General features: G+C 37.1%; 1 protein-coding gene across 10 annotated transcripts in view; it reads right to left on the minus strand.

Annotated features, from left to right (window-relative positions):
* The window catches only part of adgrb3 (adhesion G protein-coupled receptor B3), a 106151-nt gene that overhangs the window by 56266 nt on the left and 31271 nt on the right, over positions 1-18614 (minus strand). For 9 of the 10 annotated variants that reach the window (XM_063875409.1, XM_063875405.1, XM_063875403.1 and 6 more), the window contains 3 exons: positions 8370-8480; positions 5759-5920; positions 659-823 (listed from right to left, as the gene is read on the minus strand). The exons of the other annotated variant lie outside the window; for it this stretch is intronic. In XM_063875409.1, the coding sequence (XP_063731479.1) occupies positions 659-823; positions 5759-5920; positions 8370-8480 (438 nt within the window). The remainder of the gene's footprint in view (positions 1-658; positions 824-5758; positions 5921-8369; positions 8481-18614) is intronic. 10 annotated transcript variants of the gene reach the window in all.

Consider the following 18614-nt stretch of genomic DNA (forward strand, 5'->3'; position numbering starts at 1 on the left):
AAAAAACTGACATGACTACTTGAAGATTTTTCGAGAATTGTACTACTTGTTTCCTGCTCTCATTATAATTCCCAACATAGCCAAAGGCAAAAGGAGAATAACACATAAAAGGTGTTTTTGTGCAATCTCCTCATGTTAAGATTTAGATTATTAAATGCCAAAGGCTCAAACTGCAGAATATATATGTTAGATGTCTTCATTTTTCCCTGTCCAGGCAGGGGGAAAGCAACTGGGATTGAGTGTTTTTTTTAAGTTATCCTGAGCAAAGCTAACATTTACTGGGTAGAAAAAAAATCATCTTTACTAATCCGCTTACCATTCACAGGCAATTGTTGGTAGGTGATTTTGACGTCAGTATTAAAGTAGTGACTCTCACCAGGGTTTCCTAATCCACATTACAGTATACACTACAGTATAGGAACTGTTACTTTAAACGCACCACAGTCCGGACTCCTGTTCAGTTTTTTACTCACCTTTGAAGTTCTGTATTGATTAGTGATTATAAATAGAAATGTATGAGGTAAACTGCTACCATTCTCAATAATTGATCTTTTGAAATTAGACTATTTAACTCTCCAATACCTGTCATAATGATGCCTTCAGGGAAAATGGTAAATATAGTTATTTTGAATATATTTACACAGCAGATGGACGATACCTGGGCATAGGGCTATGTTGCAAAGCTTAGTCTGGGTTTCAGGTCCGTCACAGGCCCTGCCTCCATGCTGGGGAGGGGCACACATCCTAGTCCTAGTGCGGTGCCCCCGGCCACATGTGAATGAGCACAGGCTCCACGGTGACCACTCCTCCCATACACCGTGTACTGCGGGCACAGAAAAGGCGTCAGGCCTAATCAATGTCTCTGTCTCTACTATAGTATAAACACACCCATAACAAAAACTGCACACAAGAAATGAAATAAAATCAATCAAAACTAATGCAAATGAAGCACTGAGCACACAGACACAGCAGGGCTTTACAAAGCCTCAGCTGCAAGCTTCAATCACCTCTATACATTCAATACATTATAATAAATGCCATCCCGCTAACAATGCTTTTAGCCACAGGAAAGGTAAAGAATATGATAAATATGTCAATCTTTAACACAGCGTTTTTTAACATGGGAAGCCTGATTTTCAAGGTGCTGGTGTCGGAGCAGCAGGCGTTACAGTTTGTTGAGCATCTTGGTTGACTGGGAATCTAATAGCTGGGAACCTTCAGGTTAATGTGGGCTGACAATGGTTCTGCAAATCTGTCGTTACACCAACATACTTATCATGGTAATGCTCACAGCAGACAGCGCGTAACCTGGTTCCAGACCTCTGAATAACTGCCAAGATTTTACAATTTGTAATAAAATGGCCACTCAGTTTCATCACAGACGGCCCAAATCCAAGGGGAAAGTGGTTATTGATATGCTTCATATGGTGTATCCTTATCAGATGTTTTCACATGAGCAAATTAGATGTTAATGTTTCAGAGCCTATACTGTTGTCTAAATGAAAGTAATTCAAAATGTAATGTGACATTTAGTGGGGTTTTTTTGTAAATCATTTAAATTTCCCCAAACTATAATTTAAAAGGATAATTTTTCCATGTTTGAGATTCATTTTCTGGATTTACATTACTTAACACAATGTAATGAAATGTGTGGTTTTCCTTGACTTCTTATTAAAATACATATATTGAAATGATTGCTTTTTAAAATATTATTTTAATATAATTTTAAACAATATCAGGCAAAAGGCCTCGCTGCTCTTGTTTTCGGTTTGCATATTAGTTTAACTTGGTTCTAGTTGACAGATGGTGAGTCTTTATAGAACTGCAGAGGATATTTGCTATTGGCTTAAAGTTTTTCTGTGGAGTGCAAAAAGTGAGCATCTGAGAATCAGAGAGAAGTTAGACACCTCCTGTCTTGTCTTGGCAGTTGCAGTGTGGCTAAATGTAGGCTACACAGCAATTTCAAATAATGAACACAACTTCAAAATGTAAAACTTGAAACTATATTTTTATTGTTAAAAGCATCTGCTGGCTTCTTGATCCCAGGGATAAGGTGCAGAATTTAATTATCCGAAACAAGCTTTCAGGGGTCTGAAATTGGATCAAACCAAAACCACACTGCATTCCCAAACGACAAGCAGATTGGCAGTTCTCACAGGATAGCTGTTGATTACAAATGGGGATTAGGACCTTTGGAAATATGTGTTGGACCACTTTGTCCACTTCACAGGGCTCACTAAATAGCTTGTGTAGGGTTTAATGTTCCTGCATTATAGTTGTTGGACCTCAGGATTGGTTGTAGAATAGTTGGATATCGGGATCAAGCTGATGATCTGCCATAAGGGGGAGTTACTGTCTCTCCCAGGCCCTAACTCTAGGCGCTGCTTTGATGCACTTAGCTAAGTGTCCCTTGGTGGCCAAAGCATTTACTTTGACAATTTCAAGTTCAAAGCAGGATGTCAACAAAGCTTCTGTATCAGTGATGGAATAGGATTTCGCTTCCTATTTTTTTTTTTTTCTTAACTGCAGCCATAATTTACTGGGGCGGCCATGAGCATTTTTACTGTGCTGTAAGAGGTGAAATCCTTGGACCAGCACAAATTGGTGGCAGAGTAAATGGTTTGCCAAGAATGCTTTCATTAATTTTAGGTAAATTGGGATTTAGTTGATTTCATTCATATCCCTCCAGTGAGATTTTAAGGATTTAACTTGTTAGCGTTCCCCTGGTGCTGAACTTTACTGGCAAATAATTTAAAAAAGGACCTATTTCAGTCTTAAATAGTTTGAAAGCACTTAAACACTCCCCCCTTTCTCTTTTTATGAAATCAAGTTGCATTATTGTAATAGTTTGAAACTGTCAGTGTTTTCTTCTGATAGTTTTTTAAGTCACCTGCCATTTTTGCCTGTTTCAATGGAAGTTAACACTGCTTATGTTGCCTCTGTTTATTCTAGGTACCTAGATGACATTCTGCATGCTGAAACCAAGTTAGCTTATAAGTAGCAGTATGACTAAAAAAAGAAACGATTAATAATTGAATTAATTACAATAGATTAAACAACACATTCAAATGATGTCATGTTCTTGCATGTTCAAGCTTTGCTACGTTTACATGGTAATTCTGACGTTATTTGATCCATTTACCAGGCTTCATCTCAACACAACCCATAACAAAGGCATAATCAACCAACAGCCCAAGCCTGAAAGAGATCTCCTCCAAGCAACAATAAGTCCACTGTCGCCATAAACACATTTCAAATCAAAAGAAACTGTACCTTTACATTTGAGTGACACACTTCAGTGGTATTAGCAAAGCTAGGGTAGTTTTATTTTGAAAATAAATCTGCGGCTGCATCAACTTCCTGTAGATAAGGACGGCGCGTTACAATTGAGTCTGTGCATGCTCGGTAAATTGGCGTGTTGTGTTTATGACACTTTGCTGGTTTAACAAGCTGAGAAAAATCATTTGCATAAGAGAACATCGCACCCGAATTTAAAGGTATGTCTTTTTAATCTGTTTTTTGGTGGCAGTGAGATTTAATGGCATTGAGGGAACTATATATCTAGTACCTATCAATTTTAAATTAGCTAGCGATTTATGTAGTGTTCTTGTGGTATCCTGGCCTTTGTTATTGGTCACAAGATACAGCAGTTTTCACATTGACTGATGAGATCAAAAGTTAATAAAAACCCAATTATTAGAATCAACTTAAGTAAATGAAAGTAAGACTTCTCGTTTTGAAAGTACACCACCCATGACACAATGGACTCAATGCTCTGTTTTATTCCTGATATTGCTGTTTGCACTTAGTGTGCAGTGTTTATATGAAACCAGCCAGTATGTGTTTAAATAATTTAGATAGTTACATCACAATACTGAATGTTGACCATGTCTTTCTGTTGTATAGTTTTTTGTGCTGTAGTTTAAAACTCATTGTATACTGTACTGTAAACAAGTACAATGTGATTGGACTGTTTTCTTCTGCAAACCTATTCCAGAATTCTAAATCCAAAATTAAAATACGTATCTGAGGGTTAATAGTTGGGTTAAAAACGGGATGATTCAGGTAAAAGGAATTTATTGTAAAGTAGAAGTTTTTATCATATTTTGGCAGAGGCATTGTGTTGACAAGGAGGATCACAACCTGTATGGAGGCCCAGCATTTCCAACCACACGCCTGATTTCAGCCTGCAGCGCCTGAACCATTGTTCATCCATGATGTTGATGTTTTCAGCGACGTTGGCTCTAAGGTAAGGCTGCTTTTAAACTGGTAGTGATTTGTTTGTTATTTAAGTATAGACTATTGTGGAGTTATTTTTCCACCTTGGCATACTACTCACAATTTGAACAGAGGGAATTGATCTGTTTGCCTTCTGGGTTATTAGAAATGAACTCTGTGTTTATGTGGTGCCAGGTGGTATTTATTTGATACCAGTCTACTAGTTTAGAAAGTCAAGTGAGTGCTTTATAATCGGATATATCGGAGAGCTAGGTTATTATTAATATTATTATTATTATTATTATTATTATTATTATTATTATTATTATTATTATAACTAGGCCTCAGTAAATAGAAAACAGAACGTTAAAAAGTATATCCCTCTTTTGTTTTCTCCAAATGAGAAGTTTGAGCCAGAGTGTTATGGCCCAGTTATTAGGTGATAAGTGTTGTGAAGGAAAGTTCTGGATCCACAATAAGCCATGAGCAAAGACCTAATGTCTACTGGTCTTAAAATAAATCAAGGATATTAATGAATGGGCAGCTCTGTCTTTAAATTAATAATAATTCTTCATGCAAATTAATGCATATACCTGGGATAGGGCTGTGTCGCTTTTGAGAAATAGGAACTTTAATGCAGTTTGAGCTAAAAATAATGGCAATAGAGGAGTCACACCTAACCTGGTATTTAGGCAACTGCTCTTTGAAATGACTCATTCTCCTTCTAGCTCTTAATGTCCACGCACAGTTAGAGAGTGACCGTTTTGAAAACTGCCAACTGCCAACTTCCCACTTTACACATGACACATCTAAAAATGAAGTATAGTACATCATGGATCAGTTTGTCCGAGGATGCAGCTTGCAGTAGTTATTTACAAGCCATAATTACCTAAGATAATTACCTTTGTGGTGCAGATTCAGAAGCTCTACCTTTTAACGGTGCAATCAAATACCTTAACTCAACATGAGTACAGAGTTTTATCCCTACTGTTTGTCTTTGTAAGCAAAAATGGATATTGGTGACTTGTTTAGCACAACAGGATGTCCGCATACAGACAAACATTAGCACTGCAACCACCAGTCTGAAAAGCATCTGATGCGGATACCTGCCTGCCAGTGACTCATCTGCCCTGCCATCCTGGATTGAGGAAGAAATGCCTTCCAGCGCGTTTGCAGAATTTCTGCCAAGCTATTTTAAAAATGTACGGCTGACCTTCAAGGAAATGAAGCTGACAACATATCAGAATCTACTGCTCCCCAAGCGCGATGCAGAACCAAATGTCATTAAACCACAATGCTGATGAATCGCTTTACAGTTAAATGAAATGAAAAACACAAACGTGATAATGAAAAAACACATTCACAAAATAACATCAACGAAAAGAAAACATTAGATTCATTATAGTAATAATAACTGCAGTAATCATACATTTTTAAATAGAGACATTGAGAAAGTTTGTTAAAACACAGCAACACATTTCTTCCTATACACAACATATGAGCAAAACATTAATATTCAAGAATCTGCGGCTAACACTACCTGGACAAGGGGCAGTGTTATTGCAAACCCTTGATTCTCTTAAAGGGCCGATGCAGTGTGTTCCGTATGGTGAGACACATGTTCTTGTTCGCACCTGCGACCCTTGACCGCATGTTACAGAGCATGAGCTCCACTGGGACCACTCCTCTGCACCTGATTCACCTGTGTGGGAGAAGGGTGACACTAGTTAAATGCAGCAATATGGTCCTTGTGCAGGGCTTACAGTACGGGGCAAGGTTGGCAGGGTTGAGTCAAATGGGGAGGGGCCAACATGAGGCACGTTGGGGGGAAGTGGGGTCTTTAAGATTTACATAACTATTGTACATGTATACTACCTCTATGTGATCTTTGATAAATACAGGATTAACAGCTTGATTCTTCAGTTGATTTAATTTGTATGTAGCACAATAAAGTGTATAACCATCACAGGGAAAGTATTTGCATTGAAAATGATCTTTTTAGTTCAGGAGAGATTTTCTTTTCACAACAAAATAAGCATTTATGCAAAGATCACAGTGAAGGCATGGCTATGATATAGAAATAACAGATATTAGGGAAACATCTAACTGTTTCACTTCGTCCTTAAGAAATAACGCATGCATTTCTATAAAACCCAATAATATGTTTAAACAAAGCAGACCATAAACAAAGGAAAAATTCATAAAAACATGGCAACATGCAAGGACAACGTCTGAGAAAAAAAAAATGGATTTGGATGGGTGTTAGTTCGGAGGGTTGAGATATGGATTCCCTTGCACTGCAGCAAACTTTCTAGTTCCCTTGACAACAGTGGAGCAAATTATGTCTTTTAGGCAACTGTTTCATACAAAAATTGAAATCAATCTTAACTTGTTAACTCCTAAGGGTGGAGGAAAATGAAAAAAGTGAGCTGATTTTATTCAGCAGGTCACAGTCATTTACACATGTGTGAATGTGGCTCAAAGCTCACTCACTGCGAGTGCCTCGAAAAAAAGATGCTTTTTTGCCAAAGAACGAGAGTGGGCTCTGTTCCTACTGTCCAGGCCTTTGTGCCAATGCAAGGTTTTGGCAAGTGGACTTTAACTCTGCATGCGGTCTGATGTAATTGAATATAACATTTTGCATTTGGTTCCAGATAAGTAAAGATAAGAATCATAGTTGTGAAATTGATATCAAGATATCTTTTGAGTTAAGTCAAAAAGATTAGAGAAGGTAAGAAGAAACAGCATTGAGCCTTTCAATCTTCATTGTCTAAAAGGGTCAAATGTCAAAAAGCCATGAAATGCTAAATAAAGCGGATTATCATGATGAGGCAGTAGGATGATTTCCAAAGCAATGGTAGCCTAAATGAAAAAAGAATGAATTATTTGGTGATAAGTGACTGGACAATCAAATTCCTGCTTCAGAGTAGTCACAGAATAATTGGTGTTTGATTATGTTAAACCCTCAGGTGAAGTATTCATTTCCTTTTGAGGCTTTATGCATTAGATAACAGTAATTTAATGCGAGGATTAATTTCAGTTGCAGCTCTGAATACATTTATGTCATTGGAAGTCATCAAATCAACTGTATAATAATTTTAAGCACAATATGCTTTAAAGTAGTGTATCGGCATGTAGTATCGAGGTCATGTAGATTCAGCCAAATAGGGATCTAAACCCTGCCCTTAATTTTGCAGATCATAAAATAGACTGAAAGGTGGATCAATTTGTTAAATGAGGCAGTACAGGGAGAGTCAATTGTGTGAGAATGAGAAACAGAAAAGCACAGCGATGTGACTCGACAGGGAAACAACATACCTAGGGGATGTGTAAAATGGAGAGGTGTCAATGAGTATATGTTAGTACTGGTATGTATATATGGTCTGTTGCAAAATAAGATGGTAATGAAAGGAGTTTTTGAACGATGACAGCAATTTAAATGGAACAACACATGGAAAAAAACAAAACATTTCCCAAAAATCCACCAAAAAATATTGAAAAAGTGTAAGCTAGATCTAAACCCACCCACTGGGAATCATTGTGGAAAAAACAGAAAAATAACAAAAAGCAAAATGAAGGTTTGCTTTAATAGTTCTATCACTTATTTCAATACTTTCTGATTTTATATTAAAAAAAAGTCATTATGAATTTAGATGAATTCAGTTTTTAATTTATTGGATGCCACACTTGATTAAGCAACAAAGCCTCCTTTTATCTCTAAGGGCAGCATCTATCACTTCAACTTTTGCCAAGTATGTGTTTCATATTTGGCTGAAGGGGTGGGTTTTTTCATTGAATGACATTTAATTTATTATGCCTTGGAGGAAATAATTAGCTACATCAGGGTCTTAGTTGTAAACTGCTGTTTAATTCATGTTCTAGGAATATACTGTATGAGTAACCCACTTGCCAACTCACTATATGACGATAAAACAAACAGACCCACAAAACCCAATTATGTTCTATATTCAAAGTAAACACTCTAAGAGAAATGAGAAATGTATCTTCCTACTTCATATGTAGCCATAGAGAATGAAAAAATAATAATGCAAAACATTTCCACTTAAAAGGTGCAGTACAATAGAGAGCATGCATGATGAAATTAAGTTTAGTTAACAAAATAAAGTAAAGAAACGTAACTACGGTATTACCAGTTTGTGCCATAAATTTAGCAGATTCAGCTTGCTCCTGCAGGGCCTTTGTGTCATGAACTGATCTTGGCCGCTGACTTTTTACTGTATGCTCTCCGATCATTCCATATTCTATGGGACAAAGTAGAGGTTCATATAAAAAATCTAGGCTTAAACATGATTTTCTGAGAACAAAAGCTTATTACATACTCTTTTCAATATGTTCGAAGAAACTGCAGTACATGGCTAGAAACAAAGACCACACACGATTGTATTTAATTTGTCCTTGACTCTAGGGCATAGAACAATGCAACAATTTATCAGGGTGAGTTGGAAGTATTAATTGAGCTTGTAAGCACAGCGTAGACACATACAAACATGCAGATAAACTCACATTGGTTTTTTAAGACTCTAACACTTCACCAGACCAGCTCCCTCCCTCCCCACCCTCCTGCACACCCAGAAAACAAAAGAAAACAAAATGAAAGTAAAAATGTGTAAGCCATCAGAAAGCCACAGAGGAGGGGGTCATGGACATAACATGCTATTGATCCACAGTTTCTTCAACAGTTTGTCATCTTTGCAGAATTTCTTTTTTTGTTTACTCAGTTCAAAATATTGTGAGCCTTTTTCTTTTGTATCATTCGACAAATGTATTCTGAGCTGTATTCATTACAATGCATGCCCTCTTTGTTTCCCGTAAAGGGACAAAAAGACAATGAGAACAATGTTCCGACGCCACACTGAGAAAAGTGATGCTTGCAGTATTGCCTCAAATTAAGACTTTGCAGCAGCTGTTGTAAGTCAATCGACACTCTTTGTTATATTTATCTTACCTACTTAGAAAGCTGATGCATATTGTTTTTGATCTCCTATTTCAATTGTACAAAAGCATAACTTTTAACAGTGTGGTCCTTATGAGGTGATTTTATAATTTGCAAATAGGCAATGCAGGTGATGCATCAACAACAAATTCACACATAGCTTATGTTAGTACATTAAACAATACAATGCATCAGCCATTGATAATGGGGATGTTTGAATCGTCTCTTCTACTGTAGTTTGTAGTCTCAGTTTCCTTTATTCCCTACGGCAAACTGTAAGCCTAGAGAGACTGACCTCCCTCACAGTGAGGCTTAGAGGGAGAAATCTGTCATCTCATCTGATCATGTTCCACTGAAAGCTGAAATTTTAGGACTAATTATACGGTAAATCACTCGAGTACATGAAAAGACAGTTGTCTGATCCACGCATCAGACTGTTGGCATTAGCCAAATTATATCAACAAACATGTTCCATGATTGGATTAAGGAAAATTAATAAATAAATCAAGACCCAAAAAAAAGACTCTGCTGTGTTCAAACAGCAGCATCAGGAAAGTTGTGTTTGCATACGAAATTTGAATATTTCGAGGGTATAATGAAAGGAGAGGAAGCCGCCAGTAACAAAACAAATATCAGAGCCTTTTGAAGCTGATTGGAATCTTCAGAACCGTGACTGCACAAAGTAACGAGCCTCATAAGCGCGTTCAAAGGTCGTTCTGTCTGTTTTGATCTTGTCCACATCTGTTTTGCTCATATTAAGCAGAAAAAACTGTTTGGAGTCTGTGCCGGACAAAGAAATGTGCAGGTTAACTTAGACAAACAGCAGGCAGTTTAATTTAGCGTTCAGTCGTGCGATGCTAACTATTTATACTTTGACGTGTTACCCCTTTACTGTGTTCTGCTCTACTCTACGGTGCCTTGGATCATAAACCAATTCCCCATTTAGCAGAATAAAAGGGTTGTCTGATTTAGTCAGCCTGAATGTCTGCTTCTTTGCAGGAAATCATACAAAAAGCAGGGCTCACTGGTTTTTGATGAATTTACAAGTGAAACGAAACACTAAGAGCTATAAAAAAAAAAGCATATGGAGGCACTTTCATGCCACTTGGCTCAGTGGGGCTGGACAATACATAAAAAAAATGACTTTGCATATTTTTTATTGTTTTGCTTTATAGATAAATTATAAAAATGCAAAATGACATAATAATATATAAATAAATTCAATTGTAATATAATTCCTACTGTTGTTTATCCCCTAACAAAGCAACAGTTTTAACACAGTACTAGAAAAAGGCCACAGGGCTTAAAAAAAGAGTTACTTTATTTTATACTACGTAGGTCTCTGTTGTAATATTTACATTAAGAAGCAACATAAATACTGTATGAATAAATAGTTCAGTGTCTGTATGAAGGACGACCTATATATAATGCTGCAGGCTATTATATTCTACATTGTCCTTTTAAAATTCTAATCAACATGAGCGTCCTTGCCTATCATCGATCGTAACTCCATCATACCTTATGAAATGATTTGCCTCGGCAAAACATTGATCAACTCAGCCTATTAAACATTGATATTAGCCCTGCAGTCAGTCACACCTAATCTCATCTAGCTCTATGCAGTTTGTGATGAACAATGCAACACAATCATTGAAACATGAAAGGGATTATAAAAATGTCATTAAGCGTGATGTCAGTTAGATACTTACTGTGTACTCATTACAGAGCACACTCTGTATAAATCAAACTTCACACATTTTAAATAGATGTTTTTCATCATCATGGATTCATGTCTTCATCACTGATGCCTGAGTAATTATATCTTCATCAATCTGGACAGGAAGCTATTAAAAAAAAGCTAAACCTGTTAGTACACAAATAAAAAATGGGTAATCTATTGCATAATAAGTCTCAGTTTTAATTGTACAAGACTGGAATCTCTTTTGATGCCAGAAAGCCAAGATGTTAATCCTAACATTGTGTTTCACAGAGCCTGAAGGTAGAATGGAAAATAGAAAGATCTCGAAACATGACACCAAAAAACTTCTGAGAAATAAGCACAACGGAATAATTGAACTAATTTGATTTAATTCAAGCCCGTAGCTATATAAACGTGAACATCAAACCTGCATTTTAATACCTGATGGGGCAGGCTGTTTGCCATTATTCAAAGCAGCCCAAAACAATGTGTCTTCACTGTATTACAAGGCAGAAAGCGCAGATGATGCATTTAGCGTGTCATTTTATTTCCTCAGTTTGAGATGGTATCGTTTTCATGTTCTGGCCAGTATTCAGAGCAGTGTGTTTTTAAGAAAATTAAGTTTAAGATTAATGAGGTGTCTGCCCTTCAGACAAGACTGAAGTGAACACTTATTATTGATATCCATCAAGCTCAAACAGACTAGGAGGGGCAATGCCATTCAGAGAAATCCTTCATTGTTAGCGTTCTGTCCTTTCGTGCAATGACAGATTCATTCACTTTGGTTTGCATGCGAATACCCTTGTTGGCATTAAACCGTGACTAAGCATGCGTTTTGAGCTTGAGAATTAGGAAATTACCTAGAGTTCTAATTGTGAACAATAAATGTAGCAGCCTTGACAAAACTGAGTAATAGTGGCATTGTTATTTTGAAATAATTATGGATGATTAAATAGATTTGCCTTAAATATGGAGCTGAATTACATCAGTGACCTTGGCAGACAGGTCAGCAATTGCCACTTTTACTTTCCCAGCAGGCAACATATTTTAAAACAAGGTCAAATCCATGCAGCTTGTTCCAGCAAGCATTTGAAAAGAGTAAATAATCTACAACAGTCTGAATCCAACGGGGGGAAAGAGGAGGAAGGATCTTACAAGTAGACCTAATTTAGTTTATATTCAGTATATTGTGGACAAAACTAAATGCATGACATTAACTTAGAACTGAGGGAACATTTGGCATTTAAATAAAGCAGTCATAAGCTAGTCTATGTATCCGGTACTGTAATGGAAATGCTGTAAATGAACAGTGTGCTGTATTAACTGAACAAAGTGAGGCTAAAGGCCATAATTAATATCATCACAACCTGCATCATACTGCAATAAATAAGGTGTTTAAAGATGCAGTTTACATTGTAAAGAGGGACCCCTGGTCAAATATATACCCGTACTTGCTGTTTATTTTCTTAGCCTGCCTTTTCATACTGATATCCAAACAACTACATGATTTCCTCTCGATACAATTGCCAGTATTTTGTAGCTGAGATATAAGGTGGGACAATCAAACTTTATCCGTGATCTTTTTTATGTATAGCACAAATATCTAAATCTACTTTAAAGAAATACAGACACCTGCAAATGCACACAAACTCACACACAAACCCACAGGCAAATGAAAATTAAGACCAACACCCTCGGCCTGTAGTTCAGTTTTTACAATTTAAAGAAGTCCGAATTAGCTGAAGTAAGTTAAAATTAGCACCCTATTCAGTAACACATCTACATCGAACCTGCAATTACTTCAAGTTTGTGCAGAATAGATATTTTCAAAAGAGCAAGCCGAACTGCTGCTGCCACTGTGCTGTGCCATCAATTTATAACGGCTGCCATTTTTTCGTTTTTGTCAGGGATTATCAACAAATCAGTTGAATGATAAAGAGGTGAGGGATAAGACTCGACATTTAAGGGCTAAAATACCCGACTCAACTTTAAGAAACAGAAGTTATTTAGCGGCTGGTCTTTTGAGCCAGACTGCTTCGGAAGTTCATCTTATTGTGTCTGGCCGCAGTGGAAAGGATAATAACTCTTTTGTTTTAATGAGCTTTAGTAGCTGATCTCAAAGGGTGCATCTGTTTGCAAAGCCAGCACTGCATGATGAAGCAGAAACAGCCAAAACAATGAAAACCTTTGGCAAAAATGTCCAGTCAAATTACTGGCTGTGCAATCAAGCAACCACAGTGCTGTGACCTCAGCAGGTGACAATACATGAAGGTTATAACGGGGGTACCGGGGCTCGGATTTTAGGGCAACAGTGTTACTAAATGTGCTGTTTCCTGCACAGGCCTTCATCGCAGTGTCAAAGATGTGCAAACATGGATAGTTCTGGACAGTGTTCTCCTGCCCAAGCCAAACTATTCATGTGAGCCTGATCTGGTGGGCTCAAAGCTTTTTTAACCATCACAGCTCATTGATGCTTTCAAGCTTAATTGGTGGCCAAACGTACGCTTGATTTAGTTAATGTCCCACTACTAAGTACTCGCAGCACACATTACAAACAAATACAGACTCGACACACAATCAAAGAGGATGAAAGTTCCCTGGGTCCATGACCTTTGTCATCACTGAGGCTTTGATTCAGTGCATGCAGATAATTTTAGGCTTACACACCCACAGTGATAATGCCAGCAGCAGAAACCCTAATGGAAGATATTTGATTTTCAGGTTCATCTTCACTGTGTGGACACGTTCCATGTGTAATTTCATTGAAAGGCAGTAAAAGCCAGCCCCATGTCCAATGACTGATGTGTCTAACCTTGCATGAAATGAGCCTTTACTCAAAGGCCCCTACGAGCAGCTTCTATCAGGGGCGCTACGCCTCCTGCCCTCCATGCATTCCTGCCTGACTGACTGACTGTCACAAATGTAACTCTTAATGAGAGCCACTTCATTACCACTACACTTTAAAGAGTGTGAGTTCCCAAAGTAGAGACAGGCGGACAGTCTACGCAGACCAGGATGAAAAATACCTCACTTCCTATGACTTTCGTCAAACCATTTTTCATCAACTGAGCTGCTGTCAAATGTTGGTCAAATGAAGCACACCTTTGGGTTGTAACACGCCTAAAGTCCATTCTGTATTCTTCTTAGATACAGTGTATTGGGCTTGTGATCAGTCAGTCAGGAATTACAATGGAAGTATGCCGAACGATAAAAGCAGACATTGACTTTTAGTCAAGAGTGACCACATGCTAAAACAGTTGTAATATAATTTAAGGTCCTTCAAAATGTTGTTTTTGCTGACTGCGCCTTTTTATTTGCTTGTTTCCTGAAAGTAATAAAACGTAGACATCGATGCAGAAAATAGTTAAAAACCTGTTATTGTTAATTATGTGTTTTTCGCTACAAAATAAACAATTAACAATCAACACACGTTTATTACAATAGAGAGAAGAATAAACATAATAGAAAAACAATAGAAAATCAGTCATGATGTATTACAGTAAAATACATAAAAGAGACAGATATAAAAACATTGAAAATACATTTAATTATAATAAAGTACAGATCCAACTACTGGTTTTTTTATTCCAACATTTTGGAGGCATAATAATACATTTTATTTTCGCACAGTAAGTATCTTTTTAATAAAAAAAAGAATCATAGACATGATGATGATTGTGACTTAATGGAGATGCGTCATACTTTAGCTCATTAGTGCATTTCCACATCTAAACGGCCTCTTAAGTGTTTCTCAAACCTTGAAAAAATCTCACTATCATTCATGAACTTAGTATTATGAATCTTCTCCAATGTCCTCAATGTATCTCCTTACAGCCATTATACAAACCCTTCACCATTGATGCGACCATATGCTTGAGCCAATCTCAAAAAACTCAATTAGTCCTTCATTAAAAAAATGAGGGGGTTGCACAGAATCAGATACAAATTACGAACTGTCCTCTGAGACGTACAATTATCCATCATATTCCTTCTGCCATCTGTTTGCTTCCTGTTGACTCTCCTAATGACTTAGATTGAAGCCAAATTAGAATTCTTTGCAACTGCCACTGCACCTCCATTGAGAAGTCGTGTGAACTCGCCTGAAAATGGAGTGAGTGTGGCGATACAAGCACTCCGAAATCAGTCTGCTGTTAGTAGAGAAGACATATTTTGTATGACTGATGTACACACAAATGAGTGGCTACTGCCGATTGCATTGATAATTTACAGCACAATGCCAAATCACAAGGTTATTGAGCAGTACCTCACAAAGCAACCTAGATGGAGCTCTGACGTTATCAAAGCACTGCATCAAGTAGCCCTGTTGCTGGGTGCCTTGAGCAGATCATTCCCCCTCTGCTCCGTTCACTTCAGGGAACGGGCCTCAGCATTCTCTCTTTATATCATTTCAACTCATTCAAACATGTTTCAATTTAATATCTTTCACGAGCCTAACTGTTTAGATATATATTCAACAGTCTAAGCTATTCTATCATAATCTGTCACCACAAGTATCAAAAGAAACATCCACATTTCTTGGCTTGCAAACAAATGCTTGCTTATCAATGTCCCCAAAGACTTCATTTTGATTTAAAAAGAAACAAGGGTAAAAGGAATTGGGAAAGACAACAATTGAAGATACTAATTTCCTTGTCATCTATTCCGGGATTTTACAAAGATGTACCCACCGCATGATAAAGTAAGCAATGTGTCGTGCTTTCAGTTCAGCTGCATGATGCTATCAGAAAATGGATCCGCCTATAGAGCATTTTCAAGTGAAAGCAATGCCAAGATTGCAGCTTATAACTTGCAAAATCACCAGCCTTTTCAAAAAGCGACTCTGCTGAACCACCCATGACTAAAAGTGGGGCTGCTGCAGGGACACAACTGAAAGGACTACTGTGCGCCGACAGAAACAAGGATGGAAGCGGATTACTAATGAAACCATTTCAGAAAGAGAAGTAATGTTACATGAATGGTATAAAAAACTACACAATTCATACTGCATGAAAAGCTGAAGCCTTCTCAAATCTGGGACACTCGTCAGTCGCTTAAAGCACTTCATGAAATATTCTCTTGTAAGTTTTGGCCTCGAAACAATTTATATTTTTTCCCTTTTTGACCAGCAGGATATGATCTTAATATGCTGTAGTAAATTATGCATGATTATCTTTCAGGGTATGCTTCACTACAATGCTCTTGCTAAGGGGCATAGAAGAGACTATGGAGGTAGCTCTTGGCATCACTATAGAAACACACAACCCTGGTGGATGACCTGGCAGTCAAACACACTGCCAAGCTCAATGCCACCAAGCCAAGCAATGCATCTGTCAAGTGAGAAACATGACACATTTTTTAGCACCTTTGCGGCTGCAGCCAATTTTCAAAGAGCATACCTTGTCCTTTTCTAAGCCATTTTGCTTGGCATACCAAGTAATGACCTTCCATTTAATAGAGTGATGGTTTGCCGTCTATGGAAACTACTCACTAATAAACTGAAAATGCTACACCTAAGAAATTAAAAGAGCCAAACACAATATGGACTCTGTAACCATGGAGGCTAATGTGGTTGGATGGCCATATTTCGTGGCAAGATAAATCATTTCCAACAGCCCCTAATGAGACTTTCATAATTCATACTGTCAGCTTTTCCACAGCACCAATCATGTCTGATCTTTTTGTGGTGGTAAAACCCAGTGCTACAGACTGCCATCCTGCATCTATCAGTACAGGGAACATTTTGTCATATGCAAGTTAGTCATGAGGAAGATGCCTGCAACATGCCCTGTCTTCGCTCATTGGCTAAGCTCATGTTAAAGCAAATACACTCTCCAAAATAATTACAAGGACACAGTGGCGATGCGGAAATGACCTCAGACAAGAGCACGACAGTGGTGCAGTAGGGATTTTATTTAATGGATTCTAATGCCAAGTCTGGGAACATGAGAGCCATCACAGTTATTGCAAATTTCAAAGCCATGCATGGCTGCACTGGATTGTAATATGGTTGTGTTTTTTAAAAATTAAATGCATCATGTATTTGTGCTGCAATATATTATCCTTCCTTATTCCCCTTTCAAAACAACAGTGTTTTTATTTATATAAAAATGATAATGTGTTCAGTTTTGAAAAAAGAATCTCTAGTCAGAAAATAACCAGATAACCAACCACCTTGGTTTAAGGTAAAAATATAATTGTGCTTGTTTTTCACTTAACACTATGTTATCAGTTCTATAAATAGTCATGTTTTAATCATAAAATTCAGTGAACTCCATCAACATCAGAATGAGCATTTTAAAGTCAGATTTGGTTCCTCTAAAATGTAGGATTTTCTATTCTTTTTTTAGACTTAAAAATGGTTGAGGGAGATAGCAAATTAAAAACACTGGAGAGAAAACTGCAGGGATCCAGTCCCAAGACAAGGGGGGCATTTAGTTCAAGAGGCAGGGGATTTAACCACCTGATGATCTCTGGATTCACGGAACAATTCAGAGAAAAACTCGCAGCACAATGTTTTTTACGGGGTTAAAAATGTGCCTCCAGTAAAATGTCTCTTTTAGTATTTCTCACAATGATAACTATCCCTTTTTTCCATCCAACAGCCAACCACAGGTTCAGCGATGATATTGCATCCAAAATAAACTGCTGGGTTCATATTTTAAGTGTAATGCTTGTATTCAAAGTCTTATTTTTTCAAACTTTTGCAACCCTCTATCAAAGACATGCCAAGTACTGGTAAGTTACCGTAATTAGAAAAAACATAGATAAAAACATTATCTTAATTAAAAAAAATGCTGAATAGCACTGTTTAAATTATGCTGAGTCTTTGTGGAGGATAATTGTAATTTCAGCAGGGCAAAATAATTGTGTGAAATCTATAAAAAGGGGACAGTTTAACATTGGAATAATCAGCTCGTGTTGTTTTTATTTTGCTATTCTGGATGAGGTCTTGGGTTATTTTCCACTAGAAGTCTTTATATGATTATTCATCATTATAAGATTTGATGAAGAGCAGGAGAGTAAACATTTCCATAAATTTGCAAGTTTTTTTATTTTGGTAGATATTTCCTTGACATGCAACTTGCTTTGCCTGAGTACAAACAGCTATTTTGCCAATGTGACTTAAAACAAAAACATCACTGTTCTGGGTGGGAGCAGCATTCATGTATCAATAGAAATAAAATAATCAACACATCTACATATTTCTAGGCATAAAGTTGATTATGAAACGTATCATTAAGACACTTTAAAAGATACATTAATTTTCTGTGATTCGATAATCAAACTATTGCCTAAGTGGGGATTTCTTTTTGATATGGTTGCAGAGCACTGTAACCATTTCAAAGTAAATACCCATGTGCATATGAATGAATAAATAAACATGTGCTAGACGTAATAAATCAACATTTGAAGGAAAACACAGCCAGCAAACACTACAAATTAATCATGATGGCTGAACTTGCTGGCCTTTTTTTTAGAGAGCTAAGAGATTGTGTTTATTGAAGTAATGTTATAATTTCTGGAAAGTGAAGTTATTCCAACTTTGATAGAGATGTCTTTCTCCCATGTGGAGATGCCAAAGAATAACTCTGTCTGATGCAGCTTGAAGTTTGCTGTAGACAAGAGTGAAATAAATCTGACTCAGTGGCTAAAAGCAGAAAACTATATCAGTCCTTGACTAGACCATGACCTTGAGCTTTGCAAACAAGGAGAACAATGCTTGAAATACATAAAAAAAACCAA

The sequence above is a fragment of the Eleginops maclovinus genome, chromosome 22 (genome assembly GCF_036324505.1).
Source record: "Eleginops maclovinus isolate JMC-PN-2008 ecotype Puerto Natales chromosome 22, JC_Emac_rtc_rv5, whole genome shotgun sequence".
Classification (NCBI taxonomy): domain Eukaryota; kingdom Metazoa; phylum Chordata; class Actinopteri; order Perciformes; family Eleginopidae; genus Eleginops; species Eleginops maclovinus.